Genomic DNA, 21,618 nt, shown 5'->3' on the forward strand with positions numbered 1-21,618 from the left:
TATAAAAATATTGAAGTATTAAAAATACTAAAATTATTTTTTAAAATAATTATCAAACAGACTCTAAATAAGTTTAAAATTTATCGAAAATCAAATAATACAAAATTTACTAAAAATAAACATAATTTAAAATATTCAAAATTAAAACCTAAGACAAGTCACCATTATGAAATTTTTTTTAATAAAATATCAAATATAAAATTGTAAAAATCAATTTTATTTTTAAAAATTATAATAAAACCAAAAAAACTTCAAATACATAAAGATAATGAAAATTTATTAGGATAATGATTATGTAAAAAATGAAGATAACATAAAAATAATAAGCATTAATATTAAATAGATTTTATGAAATATTTATTTTCTATGGTCTTAATAATTTTTTTTTTTACCTTATATATATAGTTAAGTTTAATTTTTTAATAGAAAAGAAGAAAACAATTATGACAGTAAACACACATAATTTGTTACCCATCATGAAATTATTTTACAACATAAAAAATTACATGAATTCTAAACCCATAATGAGAAGAAAAAGCATACACGTGAAAGACATTGTCATGCAAAAAATAAGAAAAATAAATAAAAATCAAACTTGGAGATGTGGTGCAGGGGTGACGCTAGAAAACAATGCCCTCCAAGGCTCCAACTATGATGATGTCATACTTCTCTTAGTCTTTAATTATAGAGGTGATACCATGAATCTTGTCGAATTCTTCTCCCTACGTGATTTCAATCTCTCGAATTAATTGACTGTTCATTTTTTTAGGTCTACTTGCTAAAGATTTTTCAGTTTCAACAATTGATGAAGCAACGTTTTTATCCTATAACAGCCAGCAATTTGTAAAGTTTTCAAGGTAGGCATTGCTCCTTCCTCAACTTTCAACAACTCCTCTAATGCAGGCAAACCCCCCAACTTTAGAAATTCGAGCTGAGAGAACCCTCCAGAAGAACATGTCATTTTATTTCCAATATAAGATTCCACCATTAATTTAAGAACCCTCAAGTTTGGTAACTTGTCTAGGGTCAACATCGGGTCTTGCTCCAACTCACAATTTTGCAATTTCAACTCAACAAGGTTGGATGGGTAGAATTCATATGAATTCGTGAACCTTGTCCCACGCAAGTATAGTTTCCTAAGTTGGGGTTAATTTTTGTAAACCACTACTCTCCAACCAACTGTAGCTATCTGGTCTTAAATATAATGTTTGGAGGTTGGTCATCTTATCAAGACCCAAATCACCACTAAAGCACCTCTCCATTATCGGCTGCCTTAAGATCTTGCCAAAGCCAGTGTGTAGATGTTTCAATTGGTGCAACTTCCAAATTGAAAATGGAATCATCACAAAGCTATCGCGTAAATCCAGGGTTTGTAGGTTAACGAGTTTACCTATAGACCATGGAAGACTACCAATTGCATTCTTGAAAGAAAAATATTTCAAGTGAATGAATTCCCCAATTTCCTTTGGTAAGTCCCAATGATGTCGTACAGTTAGTGTTAGATCTAAGACTGTCAGCAATTTAGTTCTTAGGCAAGATACCAAACTTGAGAGAGGGAAATCAAGAGAACAAGTCAAAGATCGGATGAGGCGACAGGTATGCAAATGTTGAGAAATATTTTTAGAGTCATGAGCAATAAGTCGGCGAGGGTTAAAAGGGTATGCAAAGATGATATTTCGGTGTACCTCAAAAAATTTTGAATCTTTGGCTTTTGAAATAGCGAGGTCACGAAGCAGATCGTGGATGCGACAAGACTTCACTCTTCCATCCCATTTTCTTCCGGCCACCTGAATCATGCTTCTGTGAATCAGTTCTTCTAAATACTCTTCAGCTACGTCTTCCACCATTTCTTCACCCCTTCCTTGTACAAATCCCTCTGCAATCCACATCTGCATCAATTTGCTTGCCTTAATTTGGCAGTCCTCCGGAAAAACACCGCAGTAGAGAAAGCAAGACTTCAAGAAGTAAGGCAAGTTACTATAACTCAAAGCAAGAATTCTCAAGCATGACTCGGGGCCTTGACTTAGATGCCACTCCATGCTTTTAAGTATTTTCGCCCATGAAGATTTCGTCTTCTCTTTTCTTGATAGAAGCCCTCCTGATACCACAATGGCTAGAGGCAAGCCTTTGCATTTCTCTGTAATCTTCTTTCCCAGATCTTCCAACTCTGCAGGACATACACCTGGTGATGTACTTCCAATCGGAAAAGTTTTCTTGAGAAAGAGCTCCCAACTCTCTTTTTCACCTAAAGGACGAAGTTCATAGGGCTTTGCATAGGCATCCAAAGCAATTTGTTGGTCGCGTGTAGTGATGAGCACTCTTCTCTTGTTTGACTCAGGAAGATGCGAACGCAATCCATGCCAAACTTGGATGCTCCATACATCATCCAACACTATCAAATACCTTTTATCTTTGAGGTAACCATTAACCTCCTCCCCCAACTGATTCTCAACCATATTACTAATTTCAGTTTTTCTTTTAGGGCTGAGATTAGTCATGATGCAGTAGGCTATCCCCATCAGAAGCTCCCGGATTCTATAATCTTGAGATACATACACCAAAGCGCGACATTCAAAGTGGCGGTTAACTTCAATGTGGTTGTAGACTTTCTTAGCAAGAGTAGTTTTGCCAAGGCCACCCATCCCCACGATGGCCACCACTCTGCTCTCTGACTCTTCCTCCACCAGCATTTGCTTCACTGCTTCCGCCTCCCCTGTCATGCCCACTACGTCCGCTTCCTCAACAATTGGAACCCTTTTCTCTCTTTGCACCATCCCTTCAGTACTGGAAGAGCTCCCAGCTTCAGAAGGGATTCCACTTTTGATGTTGTACCTGTCTTTATTAGCCAGAATCTTTTCAATTGTGATATTGATCTCTCTTATCCGGCCATCAAGCTCATGGATAAATGGTAACTTGTCAGCAAATCTCACGCATGTGGGCAAGAACCGATTGGGTCTCCGCTGCCGTTGGTGTTCAATCTCGAACATGAACTCATCGATGACATCTTCAGCATCATAAGCTACGTCCCTGATCTGATTCACCCACAGCTTGAGTCTTTTGTCATGGTCGCATTTTGTATCTATATCTGCATCTTCCAGGACGAGGCGCATCCACTCCAGCTCATTTCGCAGCAGCCTCACTTGCCCTTCAACCTCTCCGAAGAGGGATGCTTCTTGTACAACCAGGTTGCCCAACTTCTCCAGAAAAAACGTAATATTGCCGTCCGCCATTCTTTTAGTTACTCAAATCGTCTTCTTCCAATGACAAACAAGAGAGAATATTGAACAAACGAAAATGGACAAAGAAAAAGAGGAAAATTAGGAAGTAGTGGAGAGGTAAGAGGTTGGTATGCTATGCTAATGGCTTCCTGGAGAAGAGCCAGATGAAGATATCCCAGAAGTCAATTGGCCGGTAAATGAAGGAAAAAGCATATAAGGATATAATGGAAATGACTGGAACAATCTGACTGGAGGTCTGAAGGGAGAAAATATTAACAAAAATACAAGTGGAAATGGCTCTCGGCCTTTGACGAGGAAGAAATTAAGGCTGGGTATGACCTTCTTTGCCCACAAAATCTCTATATATATCCATGCCCTTTCTTCTCTTCATTCTCAAGGCATTCCTTTCTTCATTCCAATATTATCCTTTTCTTTAAGGTTAAGAACAATCACATGGATGCTCTCTGCATTGTTTTTGGATAATGGGGTTTTGCAAGAGGTAAAATAAAAGTATAATACTTGAGAGGCAGATTGAAGTTATCCCAGGTGCTTTTCTTGAAGCATTGTTACTTCATTCGGGCCCTTTTCTTCAAGCATGAAACCCTTATTTTAAATTTAATTTAATTTTTAGTTTTTAATTGAATTTAGCTTTGAATAATTTTCATGGAAGCATTTGGCTCTTCTAAGTGGTGAAACAGAGATTTGGATCAAGATAGGTTTGTCCAATGTGTGACAAAACCGCCTTGACACCTCTCAAATTCATTAGCCAATATAACTAATAAATTCATTATCTATGATTTGTAGAATTAAGGAAGAAATTAATGTAAATATTTAGAGTATTTAAATATAAAATAATTGTTTTCTAAATATTTATTTTTCTTTCTATAGTAGTTTTTGGGAATCACATGTAACCTAAACTAAGGTAAAAGCAAAGCAAATCAATTGTTCAGGGCTGCGATATGGTCCATGACTCCATAACAGCATGGCCCCCAGGGCTTTTGTCATCCCTTAATTGTGTTGTGGGCTGTCATTTATTTTCACATGTACTTCAATGGAATGGTCATTTTCATTAAATAAGGAAGTAGAAAATTTAAAAACAAAAACAAAAAAAAGTCTAAACAATGGATTCTAATAATGTCTAATGATCAATAATATTCTTTGGGGCTATTTTTGAAATTTTTTTAATTAAAAATTTTGATTTAAAATATACTCTTCACAAATTTTTGACTTAAAATTGCTTTTAAGAATTTCTTTTGAACACATGTTATTTTTAAAATAAATTTTAGGTATTTTTAAATATTTTTTTATTAAATATTTTAAGAAATAATTAAAAATATGAAGAATATTTTAAACACTTTTATATTTTTTATGAGTATACTTGATTATAAAGCTTGAGTCAATTCTATTTCTCTACGTAGGAGATGTAGGGGGTTGTTTTTTATTTATTGAATGATAAGTTTGCCCTAATGTATTTCAACTTTCTTATGATTTAGAGTTTTGTTTTTAAATAATGAGAAAAAAAAAATTAGAGTATGACCACAATTGAAAAAAAGAGAAAAACCTTTATCATTATAATCCTTCATTTTTATTTGATTAATTAAAAGTTATTATTCATATGATCTCTTATAATTAAAATTATATATAAATTATTTAAATAAAACTATTAAGAGTGTGCTTGGTTTTGACTTTAGAAAGTATTTTTACCATTTATAATATTTGAAATATAAAAATTTTGAAGTATTAAAAGTACTAAAAGTATTTTTTAAAATCATTATCAAATGGACTCTAAATAAGATTAAAATTTATCGAAAATCAAATAATAAAAAATTTACTAAAAATAAATATAATTTAAAATATTCAAAATTAAAACCTAAGACAAGTCATCATTATGATTTTTTTTTAATAAAATATCAAATATAAAATTGTTAAAATCAATTTTATTTTTAAAAATTATAATAAAACCAAAACAACTTCAAATGCATAAAGATAATGAAAATTTATTACGATAATGATTATGTAAAAAATAAAGATAACATAAAAATAATAAGCATTAATATTAAATAGATTTTATGAAATATTTATTTTCTATGGCCTTAATAATTTTTTTTTATTTTTACCTTATATATAAATAGTTAAGTTTAATTTTTTAATAGAAAAGGAGAAAACAATTATGACAGTAAACACATATAATTTGTTACCCATCATGAAATTATTTTACAACTTCAAAAATAACATGAATTCTATACCACAACTTCAAAAATAACATGAATTCTAAACTTCAAAAATAACATGAATTCTAAACTTAAAAAATAACATGAATTCTAAACCCATAACGAGAAGAAAAAGCATACACTAGAAGCTTGGATGCATACATATAAAAGACATTGATATGCAAAAAATAAGAAAAAATAAATAAAAATAAAACTAGGAGATGTGGTGCAGTGGTGAAGCTAGGTTGCATTTATTTTAAGTGCAGAATTAATTTGAGGCGGGTTGAGGTGTAGCACTGGCTCGTTTACACAACGACATTGTGGTCGTGCTGCAAAGTTTATTGTTTGTCATGTGGTATTTTTTCTGGTTTCAAAGTGGTAAGTTTCTTAATTTATTTATTTATTTGTTTTTTTTATATTTTTAGTTTTAAAATTTTACAGATTGGACAGGACACTGAAACTGAACACATAAACGTTGATGATGTCCTACCGTTTGACGTTCAGATGTTCATTTTCAGTGTCCTGTCCAATCTGTAAAATTTTAAAACTAAAAATATAAAAAAAACAAATAAATAAATAAATTAAGAAACTTACCACTTTGAAACCAGAAAAATACCACATGACAAACAAGAAACTCCATATAGCACGATCCCAATGCTGTTGTGTAAACGAGCCAGTGTTACAGAATCGAGATCCTCAACCGGCCTCAAATTAATTCTGCACATAGAATAAACTCAACCGGCCTCAAAAAATATACAAAAAAATGTTTGTTGATTGTATACTATCGGAACTACTCTAGTTAAAAATGTTTTGAATGTTTGTTGAGACCCTTGTTTGATGTTATGGGCATCTAAACAAACGCATAAGATAATGGCTCCGTGGAAACTGGAAACAAACGGGTTTTTTCTTAGCTTTTATAGAATTTGTAATGTTGGGTTTTGTTAGGTGTGTGTTCTTTCTCCTTCGATTTGGTTAGAAGAAATAAGGTGAATTGGAATTGGTTTGAATAGTTTCCTGTGTTTTAAGTTTTAAGACCCCTTCATCTTTCTTCCATTTTTTTTTCCTCTTTAAAAATTATTATATTATCCTTGGTTTTTTTTTTTTTTATTGGAACAGAGAATACGATTATAAAATTTAAAAATCTATTAAATAATGCTTTTTATTTTTTATTTTTTTTATCTTCATATTTTACATAAACATGATTAATACTAATCATTATCCTAAGATATATATATATAGGGAGTAACTATTATATTTTTTCTAATAATATTTAACTATAAATATTTTTTAGTGTTTCAAAAACTTCAAATAAAAACAAAATGTAATCTTTGTTAAGCATAAGACATTTGTTATTTCATTTGAAAATCAATTAATTACAGGTAAATTCAAGCTTAAATAGATATGATTATTTAGAATTTTAAATCTATCAATTAATTATGATATAAGTGAATCCAACACATAAATAGACAGGCCAAGGTTCCAACCAGGCGCAGTGTTTTAAGTCTCAGACTGAAATTTCTTCAACATTAGGCCCAACTCCTAGGATTCAAAGCTGGCCCAGTTCATTTCTCCAAGTTTTAGAAATATCTTGTTTCTCATTTCAGCTCATTAATTTACCATCAAAAGTGATAATCCGTATGTAATTTTTATTTTTTATTTAAAAAAAAAAATCTTTAATATATATGATACTATATATCTATGATACTATATATTAATTAGAAAACATAATGGAATGATTGTCATCCTAAGACTTAAATTGAATTGAAAGAAATCGAAACCGATTAAATCGACTTAAATAATTTCGCTATTGTTATTAAATGATCAAACTAAACTAGTTTAAGCTCAATTAGTTTAATTTTTAATGCAAGAAAACAATTACATACATTAGGTTTAATTTTAATGCTCAAAAATCAAACAATGGATGCCCTTATTTACTTTTATACAAAGGAATAAAAAAGGATATTTATTTATTTATTTTTTAAATAACTCTTATTTTAATGTTAGCTTTTAAAAAACTATATATTAGCAGTATTATAAAATAGAAATTACCCATCAGGAAGTATTTACTCGCTTTTTATTGTTTTTAATGTATGATTTAAAAATAATAATATTTAAAATAATATATATATATCCATTCACTTGGGATTCTTCCAAAGCATTTCTAACTATTAATGATAATATTACAAATTTAAAATATTTCAATCAAAATCAATTTCAAATGGAGTTATGATGAATTTTGATTCTTCCTATTCTCATTCTCATTCTCATTTTTATTAAAGTAATCTCAATGGAATCACATGGATGCTCTCTGATTTGATTTTGGATAATGGGGTTTGGCAAGAGGCAAAACAAAAGTATAATAATTGAGAGGCAGATTGAAGTGATCCCAGGTGCTTTTCTTGTAGCATTGTTACTTCCTTTGGGCCCTTTTCTTCAAGCATGAAAATCTTATTTTTAATTTAATTTAATTTATAGTTTTTAATTGAATTTAGCTTGGAATAATTTTCGTGAAAGCATTTGGCTCTTCTAAGTGGTGAAACAGAGATTTGGCTCAAGATAGGTTTGTCCAATGTGACAAAACCGCCTTGACACCTCTCAAATTCATTAGCCAATTGAACTAAAATTCATTATCTATGATTTGTAGAATTAAGGTAGAAATTAATGTAAATATTTAGAGTATTTAAATATAAAATAATAGTTTTCTAAATATTTATTTTTCTTTCTATAGTAGTTTTTGGGAATCACATGTAACCTAAACTAAGGTAAAAGTAAGAGTTTAAATCCAAAATAATCAATTGGTAGAAAAAAATGGAAAAAATAGTATCAATTTCAAAATATTTGTCAAACTAATTTTTTGTATCCACGTAACCATCCATATGAATTTTTTTTTTTCAAGTGTAATTCTTAGAACCACAATCATAGCATGTGGTTTTATAATTTTCCTTAAAACCACAGTCAGTGACTATGGTTTCAAAATTATTTTTAATTCACTCGTTTTAATGGTATTGTGATTTTAATATTATTTTTAAAAGATCCTTTATCATAATAACCATAAAACTAAAGGAATAACCTAAAATCATAATCATTGGCATTATTTTTTGTATGAAAATGTAAAATTTGAAAATAATATAAACAATTTGTTTAGTTATTTTAAAATTTAAAAATAATATGAAAAAGTAATTTTCTTTAATTCATATGTGATAAAATTTATTAAACAAATAAATATTTTATTTACCATAAATATATAAATTTTTATGAGAATGCATGTGGGCAAAATTATTTTCTCAAAATTTCAAGGAAAATATGAAAAAATAAAGATATATATATATATATATATATATATATATATATATATATATATATATATATATATATATATATATATATATATATATAATTTTAAAACAGTCATAAAACCATAAAACCACATATTGTGATTTTATAATTTTCTTTAAAATCATAGTTACTAACTGTGGTTTCATAAATATCTTTAAGGGAAACTCATATAACCATACATCAACTAAAAAACTAATAATGAGATTTTAGAACTTTGGGGAAAATTTCCTCACGATATACCAAATTTCCTTAAAGGAAAATTTCATACAATTTTCCATTGTCAGTTTAAAATTATTTTTTTTTACAAATTATCCTTAATAATTTTTTTTCTTTATGACAGTTTTAAAATTATATATATATATCTTTATTTTTTCATATTTTCCTTGAAATTTTGAGAAAATAATTTCGCCCACATGCATTCTCATAAAAATTTATATATTTATGGTAAATAAAATATTTATTTGTTTAATAAATTTTATCACATATGAATTAAAGAAAATTAATTTTTCATATTATTTTTAAATTTTAAAATAACTAAACAAATTGTTTATATTATTTTCAAATTTTACATTTTCATACAAAAAATAATGCCAATGATTATGATTTTAGGTTATTCCTTTAGTTTTATGGTTATTATGATAAAGAATATTTTAAAATTAATATTAAAATCACAATACCATTAAAATGAGGGTGTATTAAAAATAATTTTGAAACCACAGTTATTAACTGTGGTTCTAAGGAAATTTGTAAAACCATAATTTGTGACAGTGGTTTTAAAGATATTTTTGAAACTCTTAAAACCACAGTTACCAATAGTGGTTTTTTACACTTAAAAAAAGAAAAAACCAATGTGGATGCTTACGTGGATACAAAAGATTACTTTAACAAATATTTTGAAATTGATATTATTCTTAGCATTTTTTTATTTATTAAAATGGATTATTTTGGACTTAAACTCTAAAAGTAAAAGCAAATCAATTGTTCAGGGCTGCGATATGGTCCATAACAACATGGGCCCCGGGGCTTTTGTCATCTCTTAATTGTGTTGTGGGCTCTTATTTATTTTCGCATGTACTTTAATGGAATGGTCATTTTTATTAAATAAGGAACTAGAGAATTTAAAAAAATAAAAAATAAAAAACAACAAGTTTAAACCATGGATTCTAATAATGTCTAATGATCAATAATTTTTTTGGGGGCTATTTTTGAAAATATTTTTTTATTTTTTAAAAATAAAAATATTTTTTTATTAAAAAATTGATTTAAAATATACTCTTCACAAACTTTTGACTTAAAATTGCTTTTAAGAATTTATTTTAAACAGATGTTATTTTTAAAATAAATTTGGGTATTTTTATACAATTTTTATTTTAAATATTTTAAAAAACAATTAAAAATATGAAGAATATTTTAAACACTTTTATGTTATATATGAGTTTACTGTTTGATTATAAAGCTTTAGTAAATTCTATTGCTCTATATAAGAGATGTGGGGGGTTGTTTTTTATTTATTGAATGATGAGTTCGCTATAATGTATTTCAACCTCTTACATTTCTTTGTTTTTGTTCTTGTATGTGATTAGATTTAAAAAACTCTTTTTCATATTTACATTTGTAAATAGAATTTTGTTAGTAAAAAAACTGTAAGAATTATTTTTAAAAACTATTTTTGAAAAGGCTTTTCAACAAGGTCTTTTAACTCTTTTTTTTTATTTTTTCCTTTTCTATATTAGCAGTTTTATTTTTTATTTTTGGAAATTCATGTTGCTTTTGCGTGACTACTATAAGCTGCAACAGTTCTAGATTCTAGGTTTATTGTATTTTGGTAACGATTATTATTATTATTCAACCACAGCTCAACAAGATATTGATGAATTTTTGTAGGCAATAGATGTTTTGAAATTGATGTTTGGATGTATCTCAAATTTTTTTAAAATATGTTCTTGAAACAATGATGAGGTTTACTATTTTTATAACCATAAGAAAATCTTAATCTTAATGGATTTGTAATTTTGTAGGTTTCTAAATAATGGATTTGATTTTTATTTTTTGTTCCCTCTTGTTTTCAAAAACACCAGAAAAAGTTGTTTCAGATTTTATATATATATATATATATATATATATATTCTTGTTTTTAAAATTTGTGTTTATTGTTTTGTATTTTTTAAATTAGAAAACTGTTTTTAAGTTATATAACCAAACAGAGTTTAACTAATTTATAAAAGTTTAATAATTATTATTTATAACTCAAAATATTATATTAAGTCGTATTATCTCTTCTAATAGAAACTAAATATATACTCTTTAAAGTAAATTATTAAATAAGATTAAACTTTATAAAAAAAGTCAAATAACATAAAATTTTCATAAAAGATCAATATATTTTAAAATACTCAAAATTAAAACCTAGAAGAAACCACGAAATTTATTTAATAAAATATCAAATATAAAATTGTAAAAATCAATTAAAAAAAAAAAAAACCAAAACAAACTTCAAATACGTTAAGATAATGAAAGTGTATTAGTATAATGATTATCTAAAAATGAAGATAAAAAAGCATTAGTATTAAATATATATTTATGAAATATCTATTTATTTTTAAAATTTTTATAGAAGTCCCATAGGGAGTAATTGTTATATTTTTTTAAATAATATTTAACTATAAATATTTTTTTAGTGTTTTGAAAACTTCAAATACAAACAAATGTGATCTTTGTTAGGCATAAGAAATTAGTTATTTCATTTTAAAAACAATTGATTATTGGAAAAATCAAGTCAATTTTGTTAAATAAATATGATTATTTATAATTTTAAATCTATCAATTAATTATGATATAAGTGAATCTAACACATAAATAGACAGGCCAAGGTTCAAACCAAGCCCAGTGTTTATGTTTAAGTCTCCAGACTGAAATTTCTTCAACATTAGGCCCAACTCGTAGGATTCAAAGCAGGCCCAGTTCATTTCTCCAATTTTTAGAAATATCTTGTTTCTCATTTCAGCTCATTAATTTACTATCAAAAGTGATAATCAGTATGTAAATTTACTATATTTATTTGATTGTAAAAAATTATCAAGGAAAGAAAAAAAAAGTTAAATAAAATAATTTTCTTATATTTTATTTTATTATGACAGATAAAAAAAAGTCAAATATAATTAAAATTAATAAAAAATTTATATATTTTTAAATTATTTAATTTTTATATTAAAAAATTAAATAAATAAATTGAGTTTAAAGTATGATATAAAAATAATTTATTAATTTTAAATCTACTTTTAATTTTTCTTTACTGGCTTTCCTTTTATTATTTCTTTATAATTTATTTTATTGTATTTTCCCTCAAAATTTTTAAGAATCAAATATAGCCAAAAAATTTATTTTCCTTATAAATATATATATATAAAAGAAGATAAGTTTAGTTGTTAATAGAAAAGAAGAAAAAGTAACATATGGTAACATTGAATAATTCAACAAACTTTTTTAAGTGGTTAGGCTTGGGCAAATCCTTTTTTAAGTTTTGGAGGTTTTCTTTTTTCTTTTTCACCTTGAACTTACAAGATTATTGATTTAGTAGGGGTGGGGTGTAAAATAAGTAGAAATAGATGAAAATTTTATTTATTTTGTATTTTTTTTTCTGCCAATCTAGAAATAAGATATTATGACAGTAAGTACACATGATTTATTACCCACCATGAAATTATTTTACAACAACTTTAAAAATGACATGAATTTTAAACACACAAGGTGAACAAAATGCTTACACAAAAAGCTTCGATCCATGCACGTAAAAGACATTGATATGCAAAAAATAAGAAAAAAATAAAGAAAAATAAAACTTGGAGGTGTGGTGCAGGGTGAAGCTAGAAAACAATGCCCTCCAACTATGATGATGTCATACTTGTCTTAGTCTTTATTAATTTATGGAGGTGATACCACGAATCTTGTCGAACTCTTCTCCCATTGTGGTTTTAATCTCTCGAATTAATCCGTCGTCCATGTATTTTAGGTCTACTTGCTGAAGATTTTTCAGTTTCAACAACTCATGAAGCAACGTTTTTATCCCGTAACAGTCAGCAATTTGTAAAGTTTTCAAGGTAGGCATTGCCCCTTCCTCAACTTTTAACTCTTCTAAACAATTTAAGTCATCCAACCTCAGATATTCGAGCTGAGAGAACCCTCCAGAAGAACAAGTCATTTTCTTTCCCCTATAAGAAGCCCTCATTAATTTAAGAACCCTCAAGTTTGGTAACTTGTCTAGAGTCAACATCGGGTCTTGCTCCAACTCACAAATTTCCAATTTCAACTCAACAAGGTTGGATGGGTAGAACTCATATGAATTCTTGAACCTTTGTTTATACAAGTATAGTTTCCTAAGTTGGGTTAATTTTTGTAAACTACAACTCTCCAACCAACTATATCTACTTGTTGCTAAATATAATGTTTGGAGGTTGGTCATCTTATCAAGACCCAAATCACCACTAAACCACCTCTCCATTATCGATTGGCTTGAGATCGTGCAATAGCCAGTGTATAGATGTTTCAATTGGTGCAACTTCCAAATTGAAAATGGAATCTCCAACAAACTACCGCGTAAATCCAGGACTTGTAGGTTAACGAATTTACCTATAGACCATGGAAGACTACCAGATGCATTCTTGAAAGAAAAGTATTTCAAGTGAATGAATTCCCCAATTTGTAAGTCTCGAATTTCTCCTAATCCAAGATGTACTGTTAGGTCTAACACTGTCAGCAATTTAGTTCTTAAGCAAGATATGAGACTTACTGGACGAAAGTCAATAGAACAAATCAAAGATCTGAGGAGGCGGCAGCTATGCAGATGTTGAGAAATATTTTTTGAGTTATGAGCAATAAGTCGACGAGGGCTAAAAGGGCATGCAAAGATTATGTTTGGATGTACCTCAAAAAATTTTGAATCTTTGGCTTTTGAAATAGCAAGGTCGCGAAGGAGATCATGGATGCGACAAGACTTCACTCTTCCATCCCATTTTCTTCCGGCCACCTGAATCATGCTTCTGTGAATCAGTTCTTCTAAATACTCTTCAGCTACGTCTTCCACCATTTCTTCACCCCTTCCTTGTACAAATCCCTCTGCAGTCCACATCTGCATCAATTTGCTTGCCTTAATTTGGCAGTCCTCCGGAAACACACCGCAGTAGAGAAAGCAAGACTTCAAGAAGTAAGGCAAGTCACTATAACTCAAAGCAAGAATTCCCAAGCATGACTCAGGGCCTTGACTTAGATGCCACTCCATGCTTTTAAGTATTTTCTCCCATGAAGATTTCGTCTTCTCTTTTCTTGATAGAAGCCCTCCTGATACCACAATGGCTAGAGGCAAGCCTTTGCATTTCTCTGTAATCTTCTTTCCCAGATCTTCCAACTCTGCAGGACATACACCTGGTGATGTACTTCCAAATGGGAAAGCTTTCTTGAGAAAGAGCTCCCAACTCTCTTTTACACCTAAAGGACGGAGTTCATAGAGCTTTGCGCAGGCATCCAAAGCAATTTGTTGGTTGCGTGTAGTGATGAGCACTCTTCTCATGTTTGACTCAGGAAGATGCGAACGCAATCCATGCCAAACTTGGATGCTCCATACATCATCCAACACTATCAAATACCTTCTATATTTGAGGTAATCATTAACCTTCTTCCCCAACTGATTCTCATCCATATTACTAATTTCAGGGTTGAGATTAGTCATGATGCAGTGGGCTATCCCCGTCAGAAGCTCCCGGATTCTATACTCTTGAGATACATACACCAAAGCGCGACATTCAAAGTGGCTGTTAACTTCAATGTGGTTGTAGACTTTCTTAGCAAGAGTAGTTTTGCCAAGGCCACCCATCCCCACGATGGCCACCACTCTGCTCTCTGACTCTTCCTCCACCAGCATTTGCTTCACTGCTTCCGCCTCCCTTGTCATGCCCACTACGTCCGCTTCCTCAACAATTGGAATCCTTTTCTCTCTTTGCACCACCCCTTCAGTACTGGAAGAGCTCCCAGCTGCAGAAGGGCTTCCACTTTCGATGTTGTACCTGGCTTTATTAGCCAGAATCTTCTCAATTGTGATATTGATATCTCTTATCCGGCCATCAAGCTCATGGATAAATGGTAACTTGTCAGCAAATCTCACGCATGTGGGCAAGAACCGATTGGGTCTCCGCTGCCGTTGGTGTTCAATCTTGAACATGAACTCATCGATGACATCTTCAGCATCATAAGCTACGCCCCTGATCTGATTCACCCACAGCTTGAGTCTTTTGTCATCGTTGCATTTTGTATCAATATCTGCATCTTCCAGAACGAGGCGCATCCACTCCATCTCATTTCGCAGCAGCCTCACCTGCCCTTCAACCTCTCCGAAGAGGGAAGCTTCTTGTACAACAAAGTTGCCCAACTTCTCCAGAAAATACGTAATATTGCCGTCCGCCATTCTTTTAGTTACTGGATCGTCTTCTTCCAGTGACCAACGACGAGGTTGCTTAATTTAAGAGAGAAAATGAAGAAACGAAAATTAACAAAGAAAAAGAGAATTAAGTAGTGGTGACTGCTGAGGTTGGTATGCTAATGGCTTCCAGGAGAAGAGGCAAATGAAGATATCCCAGACATCAATTGGCCAGTAAACGGAGGAAAAAACATCAAAGGATGTAATGACTCAAACAGTCTGAGTAACAAATTAAGGCAGGGTATGATTTTCTTTGCCCACTAAATCTCTATATATAGTCACAAAATCATGTGGATGCTTTGTTATTGGTTCTTGGATTGATGGGATTTGTTCTTCATTCAACAAATCAATGTCTTTTTAATTTTTGTAATTTTTTTTGCTTTAAAAAGTTATAAAAAAAAAAAAAAAAAAAAGTAGTGTGAATGGGATGGGATTTCAAAGATACTACCTTGGAATCACCTTTACGAACTTCATTTTTTTTTTTAATTAGGACTTGGAGACTTGGAGTTGAGGGATTGACTTCTTTTACTAGATAAGGAGCAAGAGAAACTATAGCCGTTTAAACAGAGGATTCATGTAAATATCTAGTGACTTGACTCTTTTCCATGTACACAGTACATAACAATTGAAGGACTCGTTTTGTTTTGTTTTGTTTTTTTTATTTTAAATTTCAGAACAATGCTTTGAGTTATATTTAACATGAATAATCTTGTATGTTTTCGCTAATATTTAGAATAAGGTAATTTTACATCTGGATTTGTTTTTGAAAATCCGGAGCAAAATGATTGGTTTTTATGTTTATAAAAATTTTCATAAAATTCAAAAGGTTAAATCCCACGAAGTAGATGATTGAAAAATGAATAATTGATTCAATTAATGATAATAGTTGAAAGAAGTGATGCATTATGTAACAATCTTAGATAAGAAATATCTTATCATATCTCAAAAAAAAAAATCATTTTTATTTAAAAACTTATTTTTTGAGTTTTTGAGATGCAAAATCATTAATTAATTTTTGTATAATATGTAATTATTAATTTTTAACTAACTTGCTTAATGTTTCTATGACACGAAGGTAAATAGTATTTATAAATTTTAATTTTTAAGAACTTTTTGGTAGTAATATTTTATAAGCATTATATGTATTTAGATCAAAGTTAACTATTACTTATTTATTTTGTAAATTCTATTTTGGTAGATTCAATTCTAGAAATGAAGTTAAACACCACACATCATATTTAAAAGCTCTTTCAACATCAACACAATACTTTTCAAAGTATTGTAATGTTTTTAATTTTTTTGAAGGTAAATAAAAGAATATCTTCAAACATCCGAAATTATTCAAAGTAGCCAAAATAGATTCTTTTCAAAGAAGAGAAAATGAAAAGAAAAACAAAATTGACAAAAGAAAAAGAAGTGTTGAGGCTTGGTTTGATTGCTGGCGACTTCTAGACCAAAAGGCAAGCCATTAAACGGGTTGTTGGGAATGGGCCTACGAAAAAGTAATTCGCCATTGAAATTATTGAATGCAGCCAAAAGTGTCCGATCAAGCACTCAAAGCTTGTCTTCGACACACGGGGATGAATGGAGGAATTTTGAAAAAATTTTAAAAATATTTTTTGAAGTACCACGATTCAAAATATATGTTTTAAAATCTCTTATATTTTAAAGTGAAGTTTGATTGTACAAAAATATCAAAGAAAAAGAATGTTAAAATTTTTATTTTTTTTTATATTTAGTTTAATCATAAAAAATGAGAAAAAATATAATTAAAATTAATTAAAAATTTATATAAAAATCTAAAATAAATTAAATAAGTATGAAATAACATATTATTTTAAAGGTAAATAAAAGAATATCTTCAAACATCCGAAATTATTCAAATTAGCGAATATCGAGGAAATAGATTCTTTTCAAAGAAGAGAAAATGATAAGAAAAACAAAATTGACAAAAGAAAAAGTAGTGGTGATGCTTGGTTTGATTGCAGCCTTTGCAGGCAAGGAGTAAAGGCAAGTGTGGACCCCGCATTTCTGGTGCTTAATGCGTTTCCCATTCGATGGTGAGCTCGATTTATATTTGAAAAATTATGATTTTTCATTCATTGAAAAACTGACGTGGAGTCGCCACTTATTTTTGTTTTATTTTTAAAGGGTAAACAAAATAAGAAAGGAAAACCCTAAGTGTGACTCCTTATTTTGGAAAAGGTGGTCTGTGAAAAATCGGATCGGGTTCAAGGGTCAGGTTACTTATCGGGAAGGTACGGTAAAAACCGTAGCACCCTTCTAAGTCCCTAAAAACGAGTCTCTACTAATAAAATGAAGCGATCATGGCAATTGATGAAGAAAACAATGAATACCCGGAACTATCATGCACATATGAGAACCTAAACATGCATACAAAAAATGACCCGAGCGGATGTAGATGCGTATCTGGGCAGCAATCCAATAAAGCGCTATCAGGAAGTGAGGTTAGTGCATAGTTAAGGAATAATCGCATGTATGTTAGAGATCAGGATAAATAAATCATGTATGATAATCAAGTCAATCAGTCAGTCAATCAATCGATCAGTCACATATGTGGGGCCCTCACCAAAGCTCGTTTACTATAAGGTGAATCGGTTTCGCAAATTCTATCACTAAGAATTACGAAAATAAATTCACACTTGTTTTAAAACATTTTAAAACAAAGGAGTGTGAAAATGGCTTGCCAGAAAGAAAGTGGCAACCAATTTTTATTAAAAAAATGTGATTTTTAGGACCTAAAACCCTAAGGATGAGAATTTAAAATGTGAGACATCCGGAGAAGGTGGAATGGCTGCGGGACAGGATTCCGGATGTGAGACATCCGGAGAAGGTGGAACGTCGGCTGGATAGAATTCCGGGTGTGAAACATCCGGAGGAGGTGGAACGTCGACGGATAGGATTCCGGATGTGAGATATCAGGGTGGAATGGCGGCGCAGAGGAATTTCAGGTGTGAGACATCTGGAGAAGATGGAAGGTTGGCCGGGGTAGAATTCCGGATGTGAGACACTCGGATGGAATGACAGCACAGAGGAATTCTGGGTGTGAGATACCCGGATGGAATGGCGGTGGAGAGGGATTCCGGGTGTGAGACACCCGGATAGAATGGCGGCGCATAAGGGATTCCGGGTGTGAGACATCCGGATAAGGCAGAACGTTGTTATGGGTAGCATGAAGGATAGGTATGGGTTGCATGGATATGGAGGCTTGGGTGAGTGGTTTTAATGGGTATGCGAAAGGGTGAAGGACGACATGCACCCGCGAGACTCCATGTAAGTGGGGGAGTGGGATGGAGAATGAATAACAGGAAAATGGGTGCGGTGGAGGATGCTTGACTCCAGCAAGCTTGAGCGAGGAAATGGGTATGACGACCTAGAGAGAGAGATGGATAGATGAACGATGGGTATGGGGATGCTGATGAGGTGAGCTTTGCTGCCATGACAACTACTCCCTATTTTCTAGGATCTCTTTCGAGCAGGGATAAGAAAATGGATGCGCACCATGGACGGATATCAAGAAACAGGGGAAGTAGAGAAACAGAGCGTAAAAGAAAACGAATAAATAAAAAAGAATCTCAGAAAATCCATTTCATGAACCATCCATGAATCTTCTGAGCAGGTGAGTAAACCATGTCAAATGCAACCACCCTCATGATTCTCAAGCATTTCATAATCACAGTAGATCAGGGCCAGTTAAAATGGACAATGGCAAACACAAATGCAGGGTCATACTTCAACAAGCAGACTGGTGGCCTTCATTATCCACCCCAAACAGGTCAATGAGTATTCAAATATGCACAAGAGATGTAAAAGGGTGATGGTCATACCTGAAAGCTTCTTTTCCAACTAGGCGTCTTTGGCTCAAACTCCTTTTCCTCAAAACCCTAAGAGAAAACTCCTCCGTTCCCCTCCTTCCCTCACAATGTTGTCCTCCTTCCTTCTTTTTCCTGGATCTTCTTCCCTGCTTCTCTATCTCGGATTTGACTTTTCCAACAATCTCTACTGCAGCCACCTTTTCTGTCACCTTTTCCTGCAGCCACTTTTTTGCAGCCACCTTTTCGGCCGCCACCTTTTCTGTCCCACCTCCCTACAACCACCTTTTAGAAAGTTCTTCACTTTCCAGGTGTCCATCTCTGATTGGTCTATCGATTCCACTATAGTGATTTCAAATAGACTAATTCGGGAGTGACACGTGGCTATGCAAGATGGTGACACTTGTCAAGCATCAGCTGCAAGAATGACTCCCAAAATGGGGGTCTACAGCAAGTTATTAAAGAGGAGGTTGGGATGGGCCTCCACAAAAGCAATTCGCCATTAACATGATTAAATGCAGCCAAAAGTGTCAGATCAAGCATTCAAGCTCGTCTTTCACATGCAGGGATGAATGCAGGAATTTTGAAAAAAATTTAAAGATATTTTTTAAAGTACCACGGTTCAAAATATATATTTTAAATCTATTATATTTAAAAAAATATTAGGTTGTCGAAAAATATAAAGGAAAAAAATATTAAAAATTTATTTTTTATATTTAATTTAACCATAAAAAATAAGAAAAAATATAAATAAAATTAATTAAAAATTTATATAAATTTTTTAAATAAGTTTAAAATAACACATCGATTTTAAATTTATATTTTATATTTTATTTTTTTTATTTTTTTTATTTTTTTTCTCAAATTTTTTAAGAATCAAACATAAGAATTAATAATTTCAAATTAAAGTAGTCTTTTCAAAACTAATTTTCAATTAAGTTATAAAAAGTGTCATAAACTTAGAAATAATTTGAAAACTGTTATATTTTAATAAACATTTAAAAAAAAAACGTTTTGTTAAAATCCCTATCAATACACGTCCATATAAGAAATGGGTGTTCATCAAGAACAAATAAAATTGTTAAGGGAAGGAAACTGTTAGCGTTACGTTTTAGTACATTACATTATATGCAACCAACTGCATTACCAATCACGTATATAATCATAATTTTTTTATTGAATTAAATTACTTACCATGTAATTATCATAATTTTTTAAATTAATGATTTGACAATAATATGATTTTTATTTTTATTATGAAATAATAGGGTGTTGCACAATTTTGCCTATAATTCAATTGACTATTGGCTGAGGACCCAAAGCTTTATTTGTAACCTGTGGAAAACGTTGGAGAGTTTCGGAAGCCCGCTTGCAATTTGTGGTGGAAATACCAGTAGAAGGATAAGATTGGCCTAATTTTGACTTGGAATAATCTTAATATCGTAGGCAAAGAGCATGTCCTTGCTTTATTTTTGTTCTTTGAAAAAATAAATAAATTAATAAAAGTATTTTTACGCCACCTTTATTCTTAACCTAATCCAAATGGAGTACGATAAGAAAATTTCTAGTAAACCAAATGAATGACAATTCAAACTCAAATTTTAAAATTCAAAATTTGAATATGAAGGTATAAAATAAATGATTACATGGTTAGAATGTTTTTGGGAATCTGTTTGATGGTATTTATGAAAAAAGATGTATTAGTATAAAATATATTTTTGAAAAAGAAAATTAGGCATTTAATAAAACTTTAAAAATATTTTAAAAAAGCTTAAAAAACATTTGTAGAGAAAATATTCTAAACACAAATCCTTTCAAATTCACTTTTAATAGAAATGGTTTTTTTTAGAAGTATTTTTTTTTTTTTTTGAAAAATTCACTTCTCAAATATTTTTATAAAAAGTAATATAAATAATTTTTTTTTTAACTTTTTAAAAACCATTAATTTTTCTTATAAAACATTTTTTTTTATATTAGAAGCACTTTATAAAAGTAACAAGACACCAAACTGTTGATATGAAAGACATATCCATCAACATTAAGTACATGACTGAAAATGAATAATCCATTCAATTAATGATAATAGTTGGAAGAAGTGATGCCTAGAGAGAAAAATAAATTAACCCATATATTTTGTTGTTAGTTAAAAAAGAATCTAAAAGTTCTAATTGTAATCATCCATGATCCACTGTCAACTATCAACCCTATTTACAGCAAGTTACAGATTGATAACCTCAAAAGAAAATATACAACTCAACTTTTGAACGGAATATAGAGAGGAGAAAGTGATATATTAAAGCACGAAGAAGAACTATTAAATTTATACTCACTTATTCAAATCTTGATCTATAAATGCAATACGAAGAATTTTATCTCAATCTTCTCCCTCTTTTTATTGAATATCTTCAATTAATTCATGAGGCATGTTGTTCAACTCTAATCTTCCAAGATTTTTCAGTCTCAACAATCCACTGGAAAGCCTTTCTAGTTTACAACACTCGTTAATTTGCAAAATTCGTAAACAAGGCATTGCTCGTTTCTTCACTTTCAATTGC

General features: G+C 30.5%; 2 protein-coding genes across 2 annotated transcripts; both read right to left on the reverse strand.

Annotated features, from left to right (window-relative positions):
• Positions 1 to 1,245: 1,245 nt before the first annotated feature.
• On the reverse strand, positions 1,246 to 3,230 carry LOC100258465 (putative disease resistance protein At1g50180). The gene is made up of 2 exons (XM_019225574.1): positions 1,686 to 3,230; positions 1,246 to 1,350 (listed from the first exon to the last, which is right to left on the reverse strand). The coding sequence occupies exons 1-2, from the start codon at positions 3,228 to 3,230 to the stop codon at positions 1,246 to 1,248; spliced, it is 1,650 nt and encodes a 549-aa protein (XP_019081119.1).
• Positions 3,231 to 12,680: 9,450 nt separating this feature from the next.
• LOC100263608 (putative disease resistance protein At1g50180) lies at positions 12,681 to 15,218 on the reverse strand. Its single transcript, XM_019225575.1, has 2 exons — positions 13,686 to 15,218; positions 12,681 to 12,782 (listed from the first exon to the last, which is right to left on the reverse strand). The coding sequence occupies exons 1-2, from the start codon at positions 15,216 to 15,218 to the stop codon at positions 12,681 to 12,683; spliced, it is 1,635 nt and encodes a 544-aa protein (XP_019081120.1).
• Positions 15,219 to 21,618: the final 6,400 nt, after the last annotated feature.

Source organism: Vitis vinifera, chromosome 15 (assembly GCF_030704535.1).
Source record: "Vitis vinifera cultivar Pinot Noir 40024 chromosome 15, ASM3070453v1".
Taxonomy (NCBI): Eukaryota; Viridiplantae; Streptophyta; class Magnoliopsida; order Vitales; family Vitaceae; genus Vitis; species Vitis vinifera.